This window comes from Bos grunniens, chromosome 8 (genome assembly GCF_055505025.1).
Source record: "Bos grunniens cultivar Pamir isolate PY7600 chromosome 8, Bosgru_T2T1.0, whole genome shotgun sequence".
Lineage (NCBI taxonomy): Eukaryota > Metazoa > Chordata > Mammalia > Artiodactyla > Bovidae > Bos > Bos grunniens.
In genome coordinates, this window is record NC_141172.1 from 80,373,058 (window position 1) to 80,396,902 (window position 23,845).

The following is a 23,845-nucleotide window of genomic DNA, read 5'->3' on the forward strand; positions in this document are numbered from 1 at the left end:
AAACACCTTTGCAGGAGGAAGGAATTGCATTCCTCTGGATCCTAGCGGAAGAGGGCAGCGTAGCCGCGTGTCACAGGTGGGGCACCCACGTTGCGCGCGACCGCTCTCTGCGCGAGTGTAGAGTGAGTGGGTTGGTGTGGGGGTGTGCGCGGTAGAGCGCGCCAGCGAGCCCCAAGAGCCGAACGGGGAGGAGCAGCCAGCGCAGCGCAGCAGCTGCAGCGCCGGCCCGGCCGGGCAGCTCGGAGGTGGGTGGGCCGTGTCGCCAGCCCGCCCGCGGGGTCCCTATTGGCCGCCTGTCGGCCGCCCTCAGCCCGGAAGGCGGCTACGAGCCGCGGGGCTGCTCCGGAGCCGGAGCGGGAGAGGCAGGCCGAGCCGACGCCGGGCGGACGCGCGGGATCCGCGCCCCCACTCTCAGCCTCCTTGCACTCCCGCCGCCGCCCAGCTCGTCTCGGGCGCTGGCGCCTACCGTCGGCCTCCGACAGCGCCCGGGAAGGACCCGGGCAGCTCCCGGGCGCCCGGGTGAGTGGCCGCGCGCGACTCTGATCCTTCCGAGCCCCGCCGCCTGCTTTGGCTTTCGCGGCCGAGGCACGACGAGGTTTGCCCGGGCAGCGCCCAAGACAACAGGGAAGGCCAAGGCAGGGTAAACTTGACTGAGGGGAGAAGTAGGATCGCCACCAGGAGGTTCCCCCAGCCCCGCGGGCCGGATGGGAACAGGTGGCGCGGGCCGGGCGCTTTGTGTTCCGGGCGCGAAGAAGGAGCCGGCGGCCGCGCCTCCCTCGGCCGCTCCCTTCCCTCCCTTGCTCCCCCGGGCGGCCGCACGCCGGGTCGGCTGGGTAACGGAGCGGGAGTCGCCAGGAATGTGCCTCTGGGGACAGCTTGGCTCGAGGGAGGAGAGAAGGTGGCCGTGGCGGCCGGGGAACTGCGGGCACCGAGAGGTGGCGCGGGGGCTGCACGGCTGCTCCTGGCAGGAGAGGGATGCTTCCAGCCAGGCGCTTTCCGCCCGGGCGAGGGCTTCATTCTTCCGCGGCGCCCCTGGAGCTGGGGAGCTGGGTGGGCGTGTGTGCATAGAAAGAGGAGGCCGGGAGGCCAGCGACTTCCGGAGCGGGTGCTGATCGGTGCTCCGCGCCTTGCTTTCGGAGACCCAGACCTTGGGGTGCGGCGGTGCCGGGCCACACGAGTGCGCCAGTGATGCTGGGCTGGGGGCATCCCTATGTTGGGGTTTAACAAAGAGTGCTCCTCTCCACCCGGCGGGGTGGGGCAGCTCCGGAGAGGTGGTCTTCAGCGAGCTAGACTTAGCCCAGGGGAAGGGTACTTCCTTTTGGGGTTGTCATTTTATTATTATATTGCCTTTTTCGTTTTAAGGACTGCTGACTGATGCATGAGGGGCCCACGGAGGCGCAGGAGCGGTGGTGATGGTTTGGGAAGCGGAGCTGAAGTGCGCTGGGCTTTGGTGACGCGTGACAGTTTATCATGACCGTGTTCAGGCAGGAAAACGTGGATGATTACTACGACACCGGCGAGGAACTTGGCAGGTACGGGGCAGGTGGGGTGGGGTGCCGAAAGCTCAAAGCTTTCGGGTGGTGGGAATGCATAATATTGCGGGTAGCGGGGCGGTAAACAAATGGAGTTTGAATTCAGATGTCTCCCTCTCCCTTCTAGGAGATGTGCAAATTATAGAGAAAAGAGTTACTAACCCAGCAAGGACTAGGGACCAGAAATAAACTACCTCATCCAAGGGGTTGGGGGTGGAGAGGCAATTTCAGTGTTAGATTATGATGAAGTGTATTGATCGAGACCCCTGGACAAGAACAGATTTAATTGTCTTCAATAACTCTTGTCAGCTTTTGCCCTTCTGAAACAATGAGGCAAAAGCTTATGTAGTTGGAACTGGAGTTAGCTGCTTATGTGTGATTCAGATAGAGAGGACACACCAATTAATAGACTTTTAAAAGCATAATACTTTCCCTCTTTATGAATTTTTGGAGTAACATGCATGAACAAGTATTGGTAGGTCACACATGAAGACTTGCTAGATGTTGATGTTGGGTTTAGATTTTGAAACTTCCTTGAACCAGCAGTTTAATTACCCAGTTGGTGTCAGCGGTTGCTTGCTTTGCTTTCTTTCACGATGTTAAATTTTTAACAAATCCCTGACGGCGAGTCTAATATGGCTATCTGGATTCAAAGCATACTTCCATTGCTGCAGGAGCTATGATTCTGAAAGTGGAGCTTTTCAGTTCCAGGTGAACAAAGAACCATTTCTTTGGGGACCTGGAAGGGCTGGATGGGTCTCCTCTTGACTGGGGATTTGACAAGGTGGGTTGTGCTCTGGTTTGGCTTCAGCAGAAAACCCAGGTTTCACGCCTCAATTTAAATTCAGCATAAGGAATTTGACTGTGGTTTATTTGTATTGTGAGTCAAGTAGAAGAATCTTTAAACAAACAAAAAGTATGTCTTTATTTAATATGTGTATCAAAATATGTATTTTTCCATATACATCTGTTGTCTGATTCAGTGCTTCCTTTTTCCCCATGAAAAGGAAATTAAAAAACACCCACACCCTAGATTACCTTATGAGAACTGAAATTGAGTTTAAAATATTTTTCAAGTTCAAGTAATAGTTCAGGCTAAAAGCAATGTTTTTAAAGTTATTATATAAAATATTTCTGTATACATTTAGTATGAACTAAGAACATCACTAGGAGCTTGTGCTTAGGGGAAGCTTATTATATACTGGAGATTTACTGAATGAATAAGAAGGAAACCTCTCAAAAATCACATTTCGTGGATATGTTTAAGGTTAAGGTTTAAAAGTATGTGGTTGAAATACTTGGTTTAACTAGAATTAAGTCACTTTATTCCTGTGGCTTTTAGCAAGATGAGTGGTACATGGAGTTTTCCTTTGGGAGCAGGAGAGAAAGGCGAAAAACTATATTTAAATTCTGTTTGTGTAGTGTGGCCTGATTATATAAATTCTCTCATAAAGAGAGATGATTAAAAGTAGGTGAGATGACTGCTTTATAGATTAAATATGCTGACCTTATTTTCATTAAGATCTTTTGATAGAATTATGTGTAATGAGAAGGAAAAACAAAAAATGCGGACTCCCTGTGGCTGATGGAGGAGTTTGTGATCCTTTATTTCGTGGGTGTGATGACAGGACCTCTGCCTCTGCTATGGGAAGTGGTTTGCTCATTTGTCACTAGCAGTTGGCTTTGATTCTGGCTCGTTCTACATTTCTGTGTATAATTTTCTCCCCACTGTGCAAGACTAACTGACAAATTGTTTATTGAAAATTTTAATTTGTGTGACCTATGAATTTCAAAGAAGTGCTCTGAAAAACTGGGAGTTGGGGATTTTGAAAAAAAAAAGTATACGTGCCCATCTGTCTAATAGGTCTTTTGTTTTTGTCTAAAAATGTGGTAAATAGTTGGGGTTTTTTTTTTTTTGAAGTTTTTTTCAAGCCCTGTGAATTTTATGTCTGCTGGGAAATTGCCACTTCCTGAAAATAAATGCAGGCATAAGATGGACATTTGGGAAAGATGCTGCTGTGAGTCACTGCGAGGAGATTAGGAGTGGAGGCAAGAGCTTAGTGTTGCAAAACGGAAATGGGCAGATATTTAACACATAAGCAAGGTTGTTCTAAGTGTGAGTTACAAATAGGCCAACATCTAGGATTTAAGACTTCACCCATGTATCTTTAGCAGTAATCTAAATAATAGCTACTCACCTTGTAAAGGGCTTCCCTGGTGGCTTAGAGGATAAAGTGTCTGCCCACAATGCCGGAGACCCAGGTTCAATCCCTGGGTAGGGAAGATCCCCTGGAGAAGGAAATGGCAACCCACTCCAGTACTCTTACCTGGAAAATCCCATGGACGGAGGAGCCTGATACGCTATAGTCCATGGGTTCGCAGAGTCGGACACGACTGAGTGGCTTTGCTTCTTCTTCACCTGATAAATGAGCTGAGAAAAGTCCATAGCTAGAGGAGGAAAGACGGGCTTTTTAACAAGTAGAATGTAGTATTGTGATTATTACTATTGTCACTTTACTTTTATGAAAACAGAGTTTGTATGTACAAGGGCGAGAGTGTGTGTGTCTCTGTGTATATTAGGGTGTGTACTGCCAGGACTACCATAAAAACCCTTTGTCAGCGCTAAAACCTTTATAAAGTATTATGATCATTTGCAGTAGTGACAGAGCAGACAGACCACTGCACAGATAGTCTGACCCAAAATTGGCTCTACAGTTCAGTAGCTTTATAACTTTGACTAGGCCACTTATCCTCCCTGACCCTCAGGATCTTCATCTATGAAATTAGAGGCCTAGTGCTTATTTCATGACTGTTGTGAGTATCAAGTAATCTAAGACATGTAAAAGTATTTTATCAGCAGTCGTGCGTTAAACAAACAAAGATATCATCGGCAGAACTTGGTTGAGACGTGAGTATTCCAGGCACGCCAATAACTCGGTTTGCAATCCGATATTCTTTTAAGTGTCTGTTTACCAATTTGGGGAAGGGCCTGTGGATAAAGGGCCGTGAGGAAGACCCACTGCTGACGGCCCTCAGCCTCTCTACGCTGATTCTGAATAATGCAGCTCTGGCCTTGAAGTCAAGTGGAGACAAGCGCCTGCAGTGAAAGAGACTTCATCATTAGAGTATTGTTTGATGACCTCTGTTGACTCCAGGAGGTCCTTTGGGTCTCAGCCTCTATCCCAGGAGGTGGAATGAAGAACTGCTTCCGTCATGTGTAGTGGTTTCTGGGAGGAGTTCTTACAAATGTGGATTTCTGCATGTGCTGTTACACTGGGTCATTTTAATGCCCCAGGTGCCTTAGCATCTCTTATCAGTGGGCGCATGGGGCAGCTGAAGTCTGGCTTGTCCCACCATCAGGCTCCAGTTTCACCCCTGGCTTTGGTTCAGCCTAATCCGTGAGCCTTCCGAGCACCTCTCTGAACACTGCCTTCCTAAGGACTGGCCTTGTTTCTCTTCCAGTCTGACCTTATGTGATCTTAAGACCTTGGTCCTATCTCCTGAATAAATCTCTCCACGATGATCTCTCCCTTTCAGAAGCCAAATGGCTTGTCTGAAGCACTCCATTGATTGTGACCACAGACTGCCCGGTCCATGCTCCATCTTTGCTTTGTGTTATTAATGTTCTTGTATTACTCCATGTAGCCAACTTGAAAGTTCCTTTAGAGTGTGTTCTGGTCTCTTTTCTCCCCAGGGTGTACAATGTGCTTTATAATTCCGGGCAAAAATTTGATCAGTGCCTGAATAAGTTAATGCAGGCCTGCAGGTACAATATTGAGACCAGAATGGGGATTTGAGATGCAAACGATGATGCGGATGCTGACACCGATGGAGAGGCAGTGTGTAGCATGGGATGGCCTGGTACACCAGAAAGTGGGAAGATCCCTACCTTTGCAGGATGTTGTGAGAATTGGGGGCAGTGGCTGTAAACATCGGATACGTAGTCACTGCCTCAGATATTATTTTTAATAACCTCTTTTCCTCATTAGAACATTTACCACAGTGCATACTCATTACTTGTTTGATTGTCTGCTTTCCCCACAACTTGTCACAAGGTTGTGGCCCTGGACTTTCTCATCACTTTTTATCTCTTCTGCCTAATTAGATGTGTGATACTAGGTGCTCAATAAATGCTTGCTGATTGAATGAATGAATGGATTAATATTCATAAAGTATCATGAACACCCCATATATATTTACATGTATATGACCCTCAATAAGTGATGACTGGTAGGGATAAACTTAGGATATTAAAGACTGTAGCTCATCAAAATAAGAGCTGCTTTTGCTTTTGCATTCTCTGGCTGAACAGTAATGTTCACAGCAGCCAAAATTTCTAAGCACAAGATGAGTTTTAAACAAAACACAGTGGAGCCTTACATATTCTACATTTGTTTGGATGGTCACTGGAAGATAATAATTCAAAGTTAAAACATTCTCATTTTGGCATAAAATCCATGAGCATTTTAATCAACATAAGGAGCTGTATTGATAATAAACCTGACAGTCTGAGTACATCTTTCAGTTGATTTACTGTGAACTGCAGAAATCAGTCTTAAGAATACTGGCAGTCTCATGGGGATAGGGGTGAGGGTGGAAGGAGAGACCTCCGAGCATGTTTTCTCCTTGGAAGTGGGGCTCAAGGCTCGTGCGGTTGACTAGTGAGATCATCCCGTAGGACCTCGCTGATTGTGAGTGTTCTCTATTCATTTCTGCTTTCTTGTCCCCTCAGATGTTTGCTCTGATGGGAAAGGCAGCCAAGCTTTAAGAGAGATAAAGTTCAAATATTCCTATTAGAGATAACAGTCAGGGATTTAAAAATTCTGTGCATTTCAGGGAGATCTAATAATAGTCTTCTAGAATGTGAAGGGAGGGCGTGGTGACAGTGCTGAGTGGCATTTGGGCTGAATGCTTGCTTGCCAGCCCTGGGAATGCAGAATGTGCCTCTGGACCTCCTGGGGACACAGAAATTCAGCTCACTGGACCCCAGCATACCCCAGGAATGTAGGGTATGGAGGCGCTTATTGATGGAGAAGCCAGGGAACATTGAAGCAGCCTTCTTGGCCTGTCTGTGCTCTTTACTCTTGGCTTGCGTCTCACCCAGCTGCTTACGAACCTAAAAGCCCCATAGCGTTGGCTCACCCCTGTAAAGCCGTGAAAAACACAATAAGCTTACAGAGATGGATGTGCAGATTAATTTCAGTAATTGCAAATACAGTGTTATGTCAGAAGAGGTGCCATCGTCAGACATATCCTCTGGTCTCCCAGCAAATCTGTAACCTCTGAAGTGCAGAGTGCATTTCCTTGAGGCACTAGTGTGTGAGTGTTTGTGTGTGTGTGTGTATGTGAGGCACTGGTGTGTGAGTGTGTGTGTGTGTGTGTGTGAGGCATTGGTGTGTGAATGTGTGTGTGTGTGTGTGTATGTGAGCATTGATGTGTGAGTGTGTGTGTGCGCATTGAGGAGGGGGTGGAGGGGGGAGGCTTGAGAGATGCTGTGGTAGGGGGATGAGAGGTGAACCTCAAGGTCAAGATTGTGTTGTCTGATCTCTGGGACACCCTGCCAGGGAATGTGTTATGAACTTTCACCTTTAATTCTAGTCAGTAGCTTTGTGTACCTAACCTAACCTAATCTTGCATTTCATATGCATGAAATAAAGCATGATTTTAGTGTAAAAGCTTCTTTCTGATCAGGAGACAAAGAAAGCTACCTACCAGTAGAGGGGAGGGGAGGAGCTTTTGTTGGTGAGTTCAGTTCAGTTCAGTTGCTCAGTCGTGTCCGACTCTGCGACCCCATGAACCGCAGCAGGCCAGGCCTCCCTGTCCATCACCAACTCCCGGAGTTCACCCAAACTCATGTCCATCAAGTCAGTGATGCCATCCAGCCATCTCATCCTCTGTTGTCCCCTTCTCCTCCTGCCCCCAATCCCTCCCAGCATCAGAGTCTTTTCCAATGAGTCAACTCTTCACATGAGGTAGCCAAAGTATTGGAGTTTCAGCCTTAGCATCAGTCCTTCCAAAGAACACCCAGGACTGATCTCCTTTAGAATGGACTGGTTGGACCTCCTTGCAGTCCAAGGGACTCTCAAGAGTCTTCTCCAACACCACAGTTCAAAAGCATCAGTTCTTCGGTGCTCAGTTTTCTTCACAGTCCAACTTTACATCCATACATGACCACAGGAAAAACCATAGCCTTGACTAGACGCACTTTTGTTGGCAAAGTAATGTCTCAGCTTTTGAATATGCTATCTAGGTTGGTCATAACTTTCCTTCCAAGGAGTAAGCGTCTTTTAATTTCATAGCTGCAATCACCATCTGCAGTGATTTTGGACCACAAAAAAACAAAGTCTGACACTGTTTCCAATGTTTCCCCATCTATTTCCCATGAAGTGATGGGACCAGATGCCATGATCTTTGTTTTCTGAATGTTGAGCTTTAAGCCAACTTTTTCACTCTCCTCTTTCACTTTCATCAAGAGGTTTTTTAGTTCCTCTTCACTTTCTGCCATAAGGGTGGTGTCATCTGCATATCTGAGGTTATTGAGATTTCTCCTCACGATCTTGATTCCAGCTTGTGCTTCTTCCAGCCCAGCGTTTCTCATGATGTACTCTGCATATAAGTTAAATAAGCAGGGTGACAATATACAGCCTTGACCTACTTCTTTTCCTATTTGGAACCAGTCTGTTGTTCCATGTCCAGTTCTAACTGTTGCTTCCTGACCTGCATATAGGTTTCTCAAGAGGCAGGTCAGGTGGTCTGGTATTCCCATCTCTTCCAGAATTTTCCACAGTTTATTGTGATCCACACAGTCAAAGGCTTTGGCATAGTCAATAAAGCAGAAATAGATGTTTTTCTGGAACTCTCTTGCTTTTTCCATGATCCAGAGGATGTTGGCAATTTGATCTCTGGTTCCTCTGCCTTTTCTAAAACCAGCTTGAACATCAGGAAGTTCATGGTTCACGTATTGCTGAAGCCTGGCTTGGAGAATTTTGAGCATTACTTTGCTAGCGTGTGAGATGAGTGCAATTGTGCGGTAGTTTGAGCATTTTTTGGCATTGCCTTTCTTTGGGATTGGAATGAAAACTGACCTTTTCCAGTCCTGGGGCCACTGCTGAGTTTTCCAAATTTACTGACATTTTGAGTGCAGCACTTTCACAGCATCGTCTTCCAGGATTTCAAATAGCTCAACTGGAATTCCATCACCTCCACTAGCTTTGTTCGTAGTGACGCTTTTTGTTGGTGAAGGGAAGCCCAAGACCCTTGGACAATTAGACCTTAGAAGAAGCTGAGCAGTCAGTGAGTCCTTTCTTCTTGTTTCTTCCCGTCAGACCTTAGGTCCAGTAGCTTTCTTGAGGTAGATGGTTGGTAGGTAGCAAGAGATGGACCTAGATTCCTGAGCAGGACTGTTTTCATTATATTCTTCATACTACTTAGGATTTGGCGATTATCTTTTTTTTGGAAGCCAGGAAACATTGATATTTAAGAGAAGTGGTTTAGGTAGCCATCTAATGCCCATCTATCTTAATACCTGCTTGGACAGGATGGTCAGGAGTAACCAGTAACCATTTCATGGTGGGTTTTCATTTCACCCCATGCAGAGGGTGTGAACCCCTTGGCGTTCAGAACACTCATGGGTACTTGACAACATATGTGACATCCTTGCCTTTTCCAAAGGGCTTGTGCCCCATGGTTATGAATGGCGCTTGAACCTGCTGTAGTTTTACCCAAGTCTCAAAGTTAATAATTTAGCTTTTTGGAAAGTTCACAGAACACTTTCATTATTATTTAACCTTTGAGTCTTGGAATATGTGAGAGTTGTGGCTCTACCTAATAGGCCACCCTGTAAGTGACAGCTTCTCAGTTCATTAAGCATCACTAGTCTGTCTGGTTTAAGGTTGGGGTATGATTGTTTAAATCTTTATGTGGAAAGTGACAGCTGATTGTTTTGCGTTGGTTTGTTGTGGTAAGTTATCACAACAGAATGCATCATCTCTCAGCCTTGAAGGAGATTATATGGTAGTATAATTTTTTATAATAAATGCAATTATTACTTTGTTAATATTTTAAATGAATTCCTTTAAATATCCAGTTAGGAGAGAGTAGAGGAAAAAGTGATTGATCTTTGGTTTTTCTACATCATCTAACAAAAATAGGTTTAAAAATAACTGTCTAACTAGTACATCTTTCTTAGGTAAAACAGAAAGTGCCATATCCCCGTTCCAGGTTCAATGTTCTGTTCAGTTCAGTTCAGTTGCTCGTCCTGTCTGACCCTTTGCAACCCCATGGACTGCAGCATGCCAGGCTTCCCTGTCTATCACCAACTCCCGGAGCTTGCCCAAACCCATAACCTAAAATCATTAGTCTCATTTTCAATCCTAGTTCAAAACAAAACAAAACCAGTCATGTGCTGGTAACTAATCTCTTGTGATAGCTGACAGGTGTGACCCTTAGTGACTCTTGTTTATCGTTCCTGTCTTTCGGAGGTGACGTTAAGCGCTCGTGTGGCTTACAGACCACAGTGTGATCATTTAAGTATAATGTTGCTTACCTCTGAGAAATGACCCTGAGTCTTTCCCTTGTGTCCTACCTGTCGACATTTCGATTGTGAGCTTGAGAAATTTTATTCAGTAATATAATGTTATGTTCAGAGACATCAAGAGGGGAAGGAGGAGGGGAGAAAGTTGTTTTTCCCCCCTTTAAAAACACTTTCAACTTTGGACGAAGAACATAATGTTTGAACAAATGAATGCTGTGAACTGCTGATCACTGGCGTTTGAAAAGTTTATGTTGATGGTGCTGATATTCATAAGCTTGATGGTTTTCAGCTGGAAAATTTGGCTCTGTGTGTGAACTTTTGCAGGGCACATTTTCAGTCAAAACTGTTTTGATTATTCCTACTCAGATATCATGTGATGAGTGGGACTGGTTTTTAAATATCTCAGGACAGTTGATATAGTAAATTTTCACTTATAAGTAATGAGCTAATTTCCATTTTTCCGTTACTCATTGTTTTCTACCTTCAGAACCACGCACCCCTTCCCTTTTTAACTCGTAAAAATTGTCAGGATTTTTGAGACCTTACTTCAGTCCACCATATTCTTGTCTACCTCCCAGTGTAGAATTTTCCATAGAAGAGGTAATCAGTACCTTTTTTGGCCCCACCATGAAGAGGGTCAGATTTCCCTCGGAACTGCCTGGCTCCGTGTCCGCCTAGCAACCCATACTGCTGTCTTAGACTAGGCTATATGTGTGGGAGGGTAGATAAGACTCAGCTCAGGTGATGGGACAGAATTGTGTCAGGATACGTAGGCACATGGAAGGAGTGGCTTGGGGGAGAAGAGATCAGTAGTTGTGCTGATTCTGCTCTGATGTTTCCACCCCACTTTGAGAAGTTTTTCTAAATTGTTTTGCCTCCTTTAAAGCTTTCTTTCTTTCTTTTTTTTTTTTTTTTGCCATCTGTGGTTTATGGGTGAGCAGCAGAAATATGTGTCTCTGAAAGAGTGTTGAAAAGCTGCAACCTTTTGAGTCTAATATTATATAATAGACTGCTTCCCTTTAAAAAAACAAAGCCATTGGCCCTGCAGGTGTATGGATACTGTAGAGAATAGACTTTTCACAGCTAACTGCTGAAGTTGTAAATGCTGAATTGCACCTGATACCCAGAGGAACTGTTCTTAGAAATTTGCTAAGTCAAAAAAACATTAGTAGGTTATTTGTTATCTTAAAAATACTATTTTACTGCCACATAAATCAGTTAACTGAAACCAGAGCCTGCCAGGGTTTCTGCTATATACCTTAGATGTGGATATAGAAAGTTGTCTTTCTCAGTGTTGTTTTTGCCACTCGATGTTGAGAATCAGCACGTGAACTGCTGTTCGTAGTGCCAGAAATTTCCACCAAAATGTCCTCAGGAGCTCCCCTTTCTTTGGATAACAGTAGGTTTATTTCCTTCCCCTTCCCTGGCCAGCTTACACCTCTTTTCAGACCATAATTGCAGTGGCACCATGTGCTCAGGACAAGGCCTGCCTGACCTAAGGCAACTCTGCTCTTGTTCTCCTCCTAATGTCTCTTTTTCCACATTGTACAATCAGAGTGGACTCCTCACGTGTCATCCCATTTGGTGAAAAATCTATAAAAAGAGTGCTTGAGACCCTGTTCTAGGCACTTCTTTGCCATGTAATTCACACTGCCTTTGGAATAGAGAGGAGATAGTCACAGTGACCCTTTTAGTACTGCGAAGTTTGGACACCTGTCAGATGTGCCTCCTCACCAGCTTCAGGCAGCTGATTCAATTGTTTGGCAGAGAAAGTGAATTTGAACAAGTGGAATATTTTCCAGGATGAAGCTTTATCATTTTGCTTTCCTCCCCACCCCTCTCCTGACACAGAGATAGGAGAACTTGGCAAATGCAGTTGGGGACAGGCAAGGTAAGCTTAGCTGTGGAATAGAAACATCAGATCCCTTGGTTTTGCTAAACATGGTTGGGGCACTGAATGAATATATCCAGTTTTATGAACAGTACCAGTTAAGATGGACCATCCTTTGCAGGCCTTATCTTCAGAAGCAACATTCTTTGAGGCATATAATTTTAAAAAAAAAAAAAGTTTTTTGTTTTTTTTTAAATTTTGTATCCACTGGACAAAGTCAGATGGAGAAACAGTGGAGCAGGATCCAGAGTCCTGCTGGGTCCATACTCCCAACATTCTTGAGTCTCCGGTGCTCCTTCCCCAAGGCCCAGTGTGCCCTTTAATTTCATTTAGAACCCAGGCGCCCATGGGGAGGGGCTCACAGTCATTGCGCAGCCTGCCTTTTGCCCGCAGCCCTGCGGGGGCTGGGTCCTGACTGGCTGGTGAGTGCACCTAGCCTGCCCAGAGGAGGATGCAGGCCCGTGAAGGCCAGTGCCCTTGCCTGCCGACCCTGAGCCACCTCCACTCTGGCCCATGCTGGGTGGGCAATAAAAACATGTTTTTTTTTAATTAAAAAAAAAATTACCTGCATCAGAGAGAAGTTTTAACCTGGAGAACTAAAAAGCAAATGCAAAGTGAGCTGGCCGATGGTGGCCTGCAGCCTTCTGTGGAGCCTGTCCAGGCTTGTCCTGCTGGTTCTCTTTCTTATCTTCTATATCCTTAATTTGTGGTAAATAACTGGGCACTTTGTCTTTTTTTGTACTTGGCTTGTCCCTGTGATTCTTGGCTCTCCCTATAAATTGGGCGTTTCACAAATTGACTTTTTGTGTGTTTTACATTGGGTGGGATTCAGCTATCTGCACAGGAGGCCTTGTTTATCTGCCTCGAAAGTGTTAGTCTCTCAGTCTGTCCAACCCTTTGCGACCCCATGGACTGTAGCCCACCAGGTTCCTCTGTCCGTGGAATTCTCCAGGCAAGAATACTGCAGTTGGGATCTTCCCAACCCAGGAATTGAACCTGGGTCTCCCGCACTGCAGCAGATTCTTTACTGTCTGAGCCACCAGGGAAGCTATGAAGGTGCATATTCGGAAATGATAATATAGATCAGAGCTTTTGACCCACATCCCTGACTCAACAAAGCACTAGCTTTGGGGAAGGCAATTGACTACTGTGAGACTCCATTTTCTTATCTGTGAAACTGGTATAATAATCATATCTGCCTCAGAAGGTAGTTGTGAAGATATATGTGATATGTGTAAGGTACTTGACTGAGTAGCAGGAACATAGAAAGTGCTGAAGAAAGGGTGGCTGTTTACTAAGAATAGGAGGGACTGAACGGGCTTCTGGGTCTCAGGGGCCTGCCTTTTTCTGTTAGTTCCTCATCATCACCCAGGTTCTGGCCTGGCCACCTGGGGCGGGGTGGGGGTTACTTCCCTCTTCTCCTCAATTCCATCCTCCTGCCTTCTCTGCTCCTCTGTCTTTGGCTCAGCCCACAGAGTGGGCTCATTCTACCAAGTTTGATGTCGTTTGTGCGCTCCGTCTTGGCTGTCTGTTTCAGCTGGCTCAGACCCAGGACTCAGTTTATGTGCTGGGCTCCCTCGCTGGTCTGCCCTGTGGTGTGGTCAGTGATTCTCAGAACTCCTGAGAAACAAGTTATCCAGGAATTTAGCCATGCATTTGAGGGTGGGCTGCTAGAGATGGGGCTTATGGGATGCCATTGCCAAAGTGCACCCAGAGTCTCTGGGAAGAGGGAGGGAGGAGCTCATATCAAGATGGGAAGACATGCTTTCGGGGAAGCCAGAACAGCTAAAAGCTGCACAACAACGGAGGGAGGGCTGCTCAGAAATGCTCAGGGGGACAGTCATCTTGGCATTATTAAGAACCTGAGGTATGCCTGCACACAGATTCATGTTTTAATGGGGTGTACTGTAGCTTCCTGAAAAGTCAATTTCATTTTTCTAGCTGCTTTTTAAATGAAAAAAACTGTCTTAAGCAGCTGAATAAGAGACTAGGAATTTGATCCGATGAACAAATCATTGATTTTTATTACAGATCTTTATGGGGGAAGGAGTCTGAATGAGTATGTGAGTTCCATTCCAAGATGAGCTTGCTGCAGAAGGCAAGACGTACAGCAGGTCTGAGCCTCTGCTCAGTTCTGACACGTACTGATTTAAGATGTGAAAATGAGTGTTTGGCCAAGCCAGAGTTTCCTGTGCCAAGAAAAGCCTATTAGATTGGTGGCTGAAAGGCTGAATTGTTAGGATTTACTTAATGGTGAGGCTCTGCCAGCTGCTGGGAGTGAATGCCCACTTAGGCGTTTGAGTGCATCCTTGTTCCCTGGACTCGGGGCCCATTTGTTCAAGGAATATGGCGGCCTCACAAGAGGCCACTCTAAAAGGATGCTTCCTTATTCTTTGGGCCCCTTGTGTTGAGCTATCTGTAGTTTGTAACAGTAACATTAGTTGCTCACAAATTTATAAAGACGAATGCCTGGAAATTGGGCTTATAAGGTGAGTTCAGGTGAAATATCAGGGAGTGACAATGTTAACTATAAACAGGCAACATAAATGGCCTGTTAAACAAAAGTCACGTGAGCTGTGATATCCGCCCATCACGTATTCATTCATCCAGGGTTGATTGATGTCTCAATGGTAGGGTACTGGCTGGGGGAGTGGGCAGAACATTTTATCTCAACGAGTTCCAAGTGGGGCAGACAGACTTTACATAACCAATGATAATAGAAAACCTAAATAAGAAGTGAGAGAAACCAAGTATGAAAAACTGTTTCTGGAGTTCCAGCAAAGAGAGGCCATTCTGACTTTGAGGGTTCATTTGTTTATTCACTCATTCATTCAGATTTTCTGGGGACTAAAAACATAAGCAGGTAGGTGCCCAAGTGGAAATGTGTGTGTGTGTCTACCTGTTTATTCCCTGAAACAATTTGGAACTCAGACATGAAGGAAGAGACTAGGAGACTAAGATTTACTGGGAACCCATTCTAGACCAGTGACTGGAGGTAAGTTTAGTAACCTACATTTTACAGATGAGAAAACTGAAGTACAGAAAGACATTGGCCTTGGATAATGTGTTTAAAATAGTGGAGGCAACCATTGGACACCCCAGATTGCTAAGTGATGACTGGAAATTGGGTGATGGGCTTACTTTGTGGCCTATTCCTCTGCAACTGTCATGGAAGGGAGAAGTTCAAAGAACTTTAAAACATTCAGAGCAATGCCTGGCGTATGACATGTTCAATACATGTTTCCTGCCTTTAAACTGGAAGTTTTCAACCTCAGTACTAGTGACATTTTGGTTGAGATGATTCTTTGTGGTTGTGGGAAGCCAGCATCCCTGTCTTCTGCTCTCTGGATGCTAGTAACATTTCACCCTACCCCCACCCCAGCCCACTGAGAACTGCTGGGCTACAGGATCAAGACAGGGAAGTGTTAACAAATGGACCTAGGGGTTGGAACAGGTGGTAGGCGAGGAGGATCCTGAACCCAGTGAGCAAAGAAACTGCCTCTGAAAGAAGGTATTGGCCTTAGGTGTCCAGAGCTGGGGAAGGAAGAGAGCAGGCTACCGATGGTGTGAGCCAGGATTCTGCAGCAGGTGTTGTTGTGATCTGGTCTTTATGTTGCCCTTGTGGTGGGCAGATCTGTTGTGTCCCAGTAGTATGGGGTGGCACACAGACAGTGAGTAAGACCTGGAGAGACTCCATGGTGTTGCTCACCCAGGGTGACAGCCACCCATGGCCCACATGGAAGTTTCTGCCTTGCGCTTCCCTGCTGAGCAGGCTGCTCTGAGTCATGGCTCAGCCGGGTCCCCATCATGGCCTGCTCTTTCTTGGTCCACTCTGCTCTCTCCCAAGGGTGGTTTCCATGACTGTTTTTAACCTGAATAGCTATGTGGTTTTCTTTTTAATGCTGATTTCTGATTTTTAGTCAGAGCTAGAGAAAAGTGTGTTAGTTGCTCAGTCATGTCCGACTCTTTGTGACCCATGGACTGTAGCCCACCATGGTCCTCTGTCCATGGAATTCTCCAGCCAAGAATACTGGATTGGGTATTCTCTAGGGGATCTTCTCAACTCCTTGCTTTTTAATTGCTTTACATTCTCTTAAGCCTGCAGGGCGGTTCCAGCCTCTCCAGCAGGCTGGGTGGCATAGCATGCTGTGGGATTGTGGGGAACCCACAGAGCTTAGTTATTGCCTCCCATATCCCCTCCTTCTGGCAGGGGGCTTTTGAAGGTGAAAGGTTGGGTCTTGGGATGTGGCAGAAGGCGTGAAGAATGTTTTCTGCCCTCTCCCAGCTCCCTGGGGGAGAGGGCACTTATGTGGAGTTTACTCGAGGAAGCTTGTCAGTGGTGGAGGGTGTGAAAGGACCCGGGCTGATTGGGAGGGCATAGTGGGGAAGGGAAATGGATCAGTCAAGGGGCAGGCAGGATGTGAATCCGCTCTTGATGGTCACAGTGAAGAATGGCCAAGTATGTACTGTCTGGGAAGATGATACTTCACCTAGGGCTGAGCTGGAGCCACCGAAGAGGGCCTTTAGCACATGCCATGCTGGGAAAGAACACCTGTTCTTCCTGTTAACCCCCTGCAGGGAGCCAGGGTGGCGCAGGATGTGGAGCAGCCTCTGGCTGGGCAGAGAAGAGTGAAGAACAGAGTTTGCGGGGGGTTGGATATATGGACGGATGGAGGAGAGGGATGTCCACTGATGACAGCTGTGAAATAGCACTGGGTTTGTCATGGAAACTGTTCCCCTCTGTTGGTGCAGGTGCTCAGAATCTGTACTGTCAGCATGCAGGACCCGCCTCTTGACTCAGAATATTGGGTCTCCATCCATTTGTCCCAGGAAGTCACTCTTGACCATGCCCTTGCAAAGTGTTCCTTCCTCTTGCAAACGCTTGGATATTTCCTCTTTGGCACAGTCGTCCAGCACTTAGACCCTCCATGTTGCATCGCTGGCTGTCCCTCTGTGTGTGTTCAGTTCAGTTCAGTCGCTCAGTCATGTCCGACTCTTTGTGACCCCATGGACTGTAGCATGCCAGGCCTCCCTGTCCATCACCAACTCCCGGAGCCTACTCAAACTCATGTTCATTGAGTCAGTGATGTCATCCAACCATCTCATTCTCTGTTGTCCCCTTCTCCTCCCGCCTTCAATCTTTCCCAGCATTAGGGTCTTTTCAAATGAGTCGGTTCTTCCCATCAGATGGCCAAGGTGTTAAAGTTTCAGCTTCAACATCAGTCCTTCCAATGAATATTCAGGACTGATTTCCTTTAGGATGGACAGGTTGGATCTCCTTGCAGTCCAAGGGACTCTCAAGAGTCTTCTCCAACACCACAGTTTAAAAGCATCAATTCTTCGGTGCTCAGCTTTCTTTATAGTCCAACTCTCACATCCATACATGACTACTGGAAAAACCATAGCTTTGACCAGACAGACCTTTGTTAACAAAGTAACGTCTCTGCTTTTTTAATATGCTGTCTACGTTGGTCATAACTTTTCTTCCAAGAAGCAAGCGTCTTTTAATTTCATGGCTGCAGTCACCATCTGCAGTGATTTCAGAGCCCCAAAAAATTACTTCTGTCACTGTTTCCACTGTTTCCTCATCTATTTGCCATGAAGTGATTGGGACTGGATGCCATGATCTTGGTTTTCTGAATGTTGAGCTTTAAGCCAACTTTTTCACTCTCCTCTTTCACTTTCATCAAGAGGCTTTCTGTGTGTTTATCTTCTCTGTATTGTAAGCCACTTAAGTTGTCATAGTTCTTTTGTTCCCAGCATCTTGTGCAGAGAAAGTACTCCAGAAGTACCTGTTGTTTGGTGATCAGTTCCCTTCACTGGCCATAATCAACAGAATTCTGAAATGCCCGAATGTACTGTACCTCCTATGAATTTTAAAGGCGGCTAAGTCATCACTAAAAACTTCCTTAAGAAGCATAGTATGTTTTCGTCCTTGGAATAGCCCTGCCCAAGGATAGCATCAGCCCCTTGGAATAACCCTTGGAATAGCATCAGCCCCTTAAATGTACAGAGTGGGTCCCAATGTCAGTAGCTCGCTGGAGAGTAGGGTATAGACAGAATGGCTATGTCCTTTCCATGATGGCATCCTGATAATTTCCTCCAAATCTGGTGGTACTTTTTTTTTTTTTTTTAACCATGTAACCTATTTTTATTGTCTTTTTTTTTTTTAATTTAAAGCATGGTAGAGCCTAGTGGGAGTAAGCTATGCTTGACCCCATATCAGTTACTGAAGGGAAAGCAGGTATCAGAGCTGATAGGCAACAGGCACTGATGTGCCTGTGTCACAGCTTGTGTGGCTCTTAGAGAAAGCAGCCCACGTGTGTGCTGAGTCTATGAATGGAGCCTCTACAGCACAACTGTTTGCCCTAGAATATTTGCAATTTAAAAGTGAAAACCCATGGGACTTGATGTTAAACCTCTCTGCAATTGGCGGTCTCCCTGCTGTCAGTCACTCCCGTCAAGTTTGCTATTTTTTTACAATGCTGGAAAACTGGGACTTCACAAAGGAAAAAGGAGGTCTGAATATAGAATTGACTTCTTCCCCACCAAATTTTAATTGATTCTAGTGCAAGTAGAAAGGTGTATCATGTGTTCTGAAAAGATAGGGTTTAATTATGGTTTATAATTAGTTCTCTAGGAAGCGCTTGGAGTTGTACCCAGGGAGGAAAAACAGAGGGCTCCGGTGGAATCGTGTAAAAGGATTGATGAGAAAATGGGTTTCTGTTGCGGAGGATTTGGGCATGTTGCCAGCCTTACGACAAGGTGTCAATTAGCCTCCTTGCTCAGGGAGCAAGAGAGGGGACTGCCAGCATGGGGGAGCCCTGCTCTGGAGGACAAGGACACCTGGAACCAGAGCAGTTTCCAGGGCAGAGAAGCTTTTGTTTCTCAGGTAGCATTTCTTCCTGTGATAAAAAAGAGGTTACAGGCAAGAAGACAGCTGCTCGAAAGCCAAAGACAAGGGGACAGTTGTGGGGAGTGTATATTTAAAAATCAGCCACCGTGAGATGGAAAAATTAGGATGTTGGAAACAATTAGGGTTCAATTTTATAACTTAGAGTTTCTTTCTTGACCCTTGAAGGTAGGTGGAAAGTGTTTTTTTTGTTTGTTTCTTTTTCAGATTGGGAAACTGGAGTTTAGAGAAGTTAGGTTCAAGGTAGCATAGGTCAGTTCACAGTGAATTGAAATATGTGTATGTGTGTATATAACTTACATACGTGTATATATACATATAAAATATACACATGGAGATATGTATATATATACACACCATACAAATATTTATTGTAAATCTTACTGATGTAAAGGATATGTAATAATTGACAAATAATACAAAATATCCATATTCATTATTATAAATCCATATAGCCGGTATATAGCCAGAATGCATTTGTTAATTTTTGACAAACCTATGTTTGATGATGTTTTGACAAATGCTAGCTCTTGTCCATCTGCTAATTCTTTTCCTGATAAATTGATTGCCCCTGAATCTGACATGTGATCTACTCTTGTACAAATTATATTTAGTAAATTGAACCCCTTTCACCTTCAGCACTGCTGATTATGGTAGTGCTGTGTTTCAGCTCTTGGTGTCATTGCTGGGATTGGTATACATTGTTGGATTCTGCATTCTTTAACAGTGGCCGTGTTTAACCAGCAGTTCACAAAATTCCTACAAAATGAGCAGTGCTCTTGTGAGTCGCACTGGTCAGCTAGAGCACTTCCCAGTTCCATTGTTAAGGTCTGAAAAGGCAAGTGCTTGCCTGTCTTACTCACTGTTGAGCCCAGAATCAAGGATGGTGCCAAATGTGTGCTTGGAGGACATGTTGTTCACAGGGATGAATGAGATTTCAAAGCTGGGACCTGGAGCCAGCTCATGGGACTCCATGAGGACAAGGTCCTTGGTGGGCAGTGAGGAAGCTCCGGAAAGAAGAGACAGCAGAGACTGTCTCCACCGTCAGAGCTGCCTGAGAGAGCCCCGCCTTCTGGTGGGACGTTAGCACTCGAGCAGTAACACAAGGAAGAGTAGAGGGGACAGCATTTCCTTCTGTGTCCCTTTCTTCCAGCTGTATCAGGCCTGACAATTCTGTGCCCCATCTTCGACGTGGCCTTCTTGTGTATCAATGTGGAGGCTGCCTTAGTCTTTGGTCCTCAATGTGGTTAAGCAGTGATGGGAACAAGAGAGAGATTACATGGTCTGAAATGGAACAGGTCATACCTGTCACATGACACAGATGTCAAAGAGGACGTGCAGGGAAAGTCGTGTCCCTCCTTCCACCTTCCAGCCACCAGCTCCTCAGCTACTTGTGGATCCTTCCAGGTGGAGCCTGTGCATATTTCAGTCAAAAAACTTTTTACATATTTTCATGTGTTTACTAAGATGGGATCATGTTATATGCATTGTTCTACACTTGGTTTTTTTCACCTGACAACATATTTTGATAATCAGCCCGTTACTGCACAAGGAGAAATGACTCTATTCTATGGGTTTACCGTAATTTATTTAATTCTCTCCCTATCTGTGAACATTTAGAGTTTGTTTCCAATTTTTTTATTACAAATAATTCTGTAATGAAAACTTTTGCATTAAAGGTTGAAATTATCTGTAGGATAAATTCCCAGAAGTGAAATAGCTGGGTCAGAGGGGAGCATTTGTTATTCTAATAGATATCCTCCAGGTTGCTCTTTATAGAAAATAAGCCAGTTTACCACCCAGTATGGGTCACACAGAGTCGGACACGACTGAAGTGACTTAGCATAGCATAGCATAGCATGGGCTTCCCTTGTGACTCAGCTGGTAAAGAATCAGCCTGCAATGCAGGAGACTTGGGTTCGATCCCTGGGTTGGGAAGAGCCCCTGTAGAAGAGAAGGGCTACCCACTCCAATATTCTTCCCTGGAGAATCCCATGGACAGAGGAGCCTGGTGGGCTACAGTCCATGGGGTCCCTGAGTCGGACATGACTGAGTGACTCAGCACAGCTTAGTGCAACCCAGTACAATTAGAGAGCCAATTTCTTCCCCCTTTTCTGGAACTTTTGGGTACTTGCTACTTTGATAGGTGTGGTCTCATTAACTTTTTTTTGCTCCACCACGTGGCTTGCAGTATCTTAGTTCCCCAACCAGGGACTGAACCCGGGCCACTGCAGTGAAAGTACCAAGTCCTAACCACTGGACCACCAGGGGATTCTGTCATTAATTTTTGAATATGAATGAGTATAAGCATCTCTTCATGTGGTTAAGAACTGTTTGTCTTTGTTGTCAACTTTCAGTTCATACTATTTGCTCATTTTTCAATAGCATTGTAGACCTCTATTAATTTGTAGGAACTCTTTATATATTGAAAATTGCTTTATGTCTGTTGCATGATTTACACATCTTTTCTCTAGGTTGTCCTTTGTCTTTTGACTTTGTTTCTGGTCTCTTCCTCATATATGTATGTTTTTCTGTATTATGTAAAATATACATAAAATAAAACATAGCATTTTTAAGTGTACAGTTTAGTGGTATTAAGTACAGCCACACTGGTTATACACCACAATCTAGCTCCAGAACATTTTCATCATTCTATTTTTCTAAAGTAGTTGAATTTATCAATAATTTTTCATCTTTTTTAGATATTATATCACCTTTAGAAAGTCTCTGCTTGCTTTGAGTTTATTAAAAATATTTTCTATCATTTCTTCTCGTACTTTGTATGGTTTATTACTTACTTTATTTATTTCTTATTTATGGCTGCGCTGACTGTTCGCTGCTTTACATGGGCTTTCTCTAGTTGTGGTGAGCAGGGGATACTGTCTAGTTGCAGTGCACGGACTTCTGATGGCAGTGTCTTCTCATTGTGGAGCACAGGCTCTAGGCGCATGGGGTTTAGTATCTGCAGCACGAGGACTCAGTAGTAGTGGCCTTTGGGCTCTAGGATGTGTGGGCTTCAGTAGTGCAGTACTTGGGCTCAGTAGTCATAGCTCCTGGGCTCTAGAGCTTGGACCCAGTAGTGTGGTGCAAAAGGTTAGTTGTGCTGTGACAAGTGGGATCTTCTCAGACCAGGGATCAAACCCATGTCCTCTGCATTGGCAGGTGGATTCTTAGCCACTGTGCCACCAGGGAAGTCTTATTACTTCTTTAAATTCTATGATCCATTTGGAATTCCTTTGGGTGTAAAGTGTGAACTGTGGCTCCAAGGGTACCTATTCCTGATAGTGAGCTCCTTGATTGCCATTCGGTCATCAAACATGGTTTGAGGACTAGTTGGATGCCTCTAGCTATAGGGGAGCAGCAGAAGAAGCCATTTTGAGCAGTCCATGTGAGTTGGGGTTGGAAGGGGGTGCTTCAGAAATGAAGCCTGACCCAGACTGATGAAGTCTCATTCTAGGAAATATGAGCTCCTAGGTATTTATGTTTGCTATCCTCAAAAAAAATCTCAGACATGCTGGTCAGTACTTTGAATTTGCTGAAAGAGTCTCCCTGATGACAGGTAGGTAGGTTACGTACAGCACACAGGACAGAACTGCCTCTGAGGTAAGGCTGTCCTGCAAGGCGAGCAGTGTGTGTCCTGCCAGAGGCTCTGCAGCAGGCTAGGGAGCAGTGAGGTCAGGGCTGAAGTCCAGCTGATGCTCAGCAGCATCTTCCTGGAAGAGGGGGCACCTATGTCTAATTCTCCTGTAGGCACCTAGTAGGCAAGAGGTGCCGTAATGGAAGAATTCAGTTTCCAGGTCTCCAGACCCACGGGCGAGTACCCTTCTGGATCTGTCCTCCCAGGCTCCTTGAGCGGAGGGTCAAGGAGCACCCTTCATGTTCCAGGTGGGCTGGGCCATGGGCCATTGGTCCCCTCACCCTCAGGGTAGCTGGGCATGGCCTGAGGGCACTGGAGTCCCGAGGCTGGTTATCTCAGGCGGCAGGCAGCACATATATCCTTTCTGCATGGTCCATGAGGTGGGGGAGAAAAGCTGGAAAGCACAGACATGGCCTCTTGAACTTGTATCTTTCTCAGAAGCCTGCAGGTGGAGCTGGGGTGGGTTCCCTGCCAGAACCACCTCCCCACAGTATTCCAGAGGACACCAGCCATGAACATTCACATCTGACCATTTGAATGGTATGCCCTGCAGTCTCCCCAGGGTCCCATCTTATCCCATGGGAGTCTGTGGGTGGCCCAGTGGAAGCAACTGGGCTGGAAGGATATGTCTTTTCAGTTCTAGGACTTTCTCCATCTCTGTTTTTCACTGCGTGCAGCTCAAAAATGAGTTGAATAAATGAGTGACACAATACGAACTTCTGAAAAAACCCCTGTGGTATTTCTTCTGTCAGAGCAGCCACATCCAGACTGGGGGCTTCTGGTCCATGTCCAGAAAACATGTGTTTTCCTTTCATCCCTTCCTCTGTGAGCTCCCCAAGGCCTGGTCTGGGACATCTCTCCTTTGCCCAGCTCCTCTCCCTATGCTTGGCATGTACTGAATGCTTGAATGTTTGAGGAGCTTAATTACCTGCCCCTGTTGCTCCTACCACGGGTGAGAAGTCAGTTGTTCTGAAGGGCACGGCCAGTCAATTGAGCCACCAATGTACAGAGAGAGGTAAGTTTGTTTTTAAATATTAAAATGGAATTTACCTAGAAACAGCAAATATTTAAGTTCTTTATTGGGTTGTGCACTTTTTCCTGGTTACTACTAGATTTTTTTGTTGGCCTTTTTTTTTTTTTCAGATATAGTTAGTGTGTAGTAATATTGTACTTTATATTGTACAGTGTTATGAGTTTTAACAAATCATATTGTCATGTAGCCACTGCTGCAATTGAGAGATACAGCAGTTTTGTAATCCCTCCCAAATTTCCTTGCTGCCCTTATAGTTAACACTCCCCTGTCCCCAGCATCTGACCACTATCAGTTTTCTGTTCCTCT

The 23,845-nt window shown here is 45.4% G+C and overlaps 1 protein-coding gene across 4 annotated transcripts in view; it reads left to right on the top strand.

The window, feature by feature from the left end:
* The first annotated feature begins 201 nt into the window (after positions 1-201).
* Positions 202-23,845, top strand: part of DAPK1 (death associated protein kinase 1) — a 211,779-nt gene continuing 188,135 nt past the window's right edge. The window contains exons 1-2 of one of the 4 annotated variants that reach the window (XM_086416933.1): positions 202-519; positions 1,363-1,532. In XM_086416933.1, the coding sequence (XP_086273059.1) occupies positions 1,471-1,532 (62 nt within the window). In that variant the 5' untranslated portion in view covers positions 202-519; positions 1,363-1,470. Of the gene's footprint in view, positions 520-782; positions 899-1,042; positions 1,154-1,362; positions 1,533-23,845 lie in introns of those variants that run through there. The other 3 variants (XM_086416936.1, XM_086416935.1, XM_086416937.1) reach the window with 3 other exon arrangements.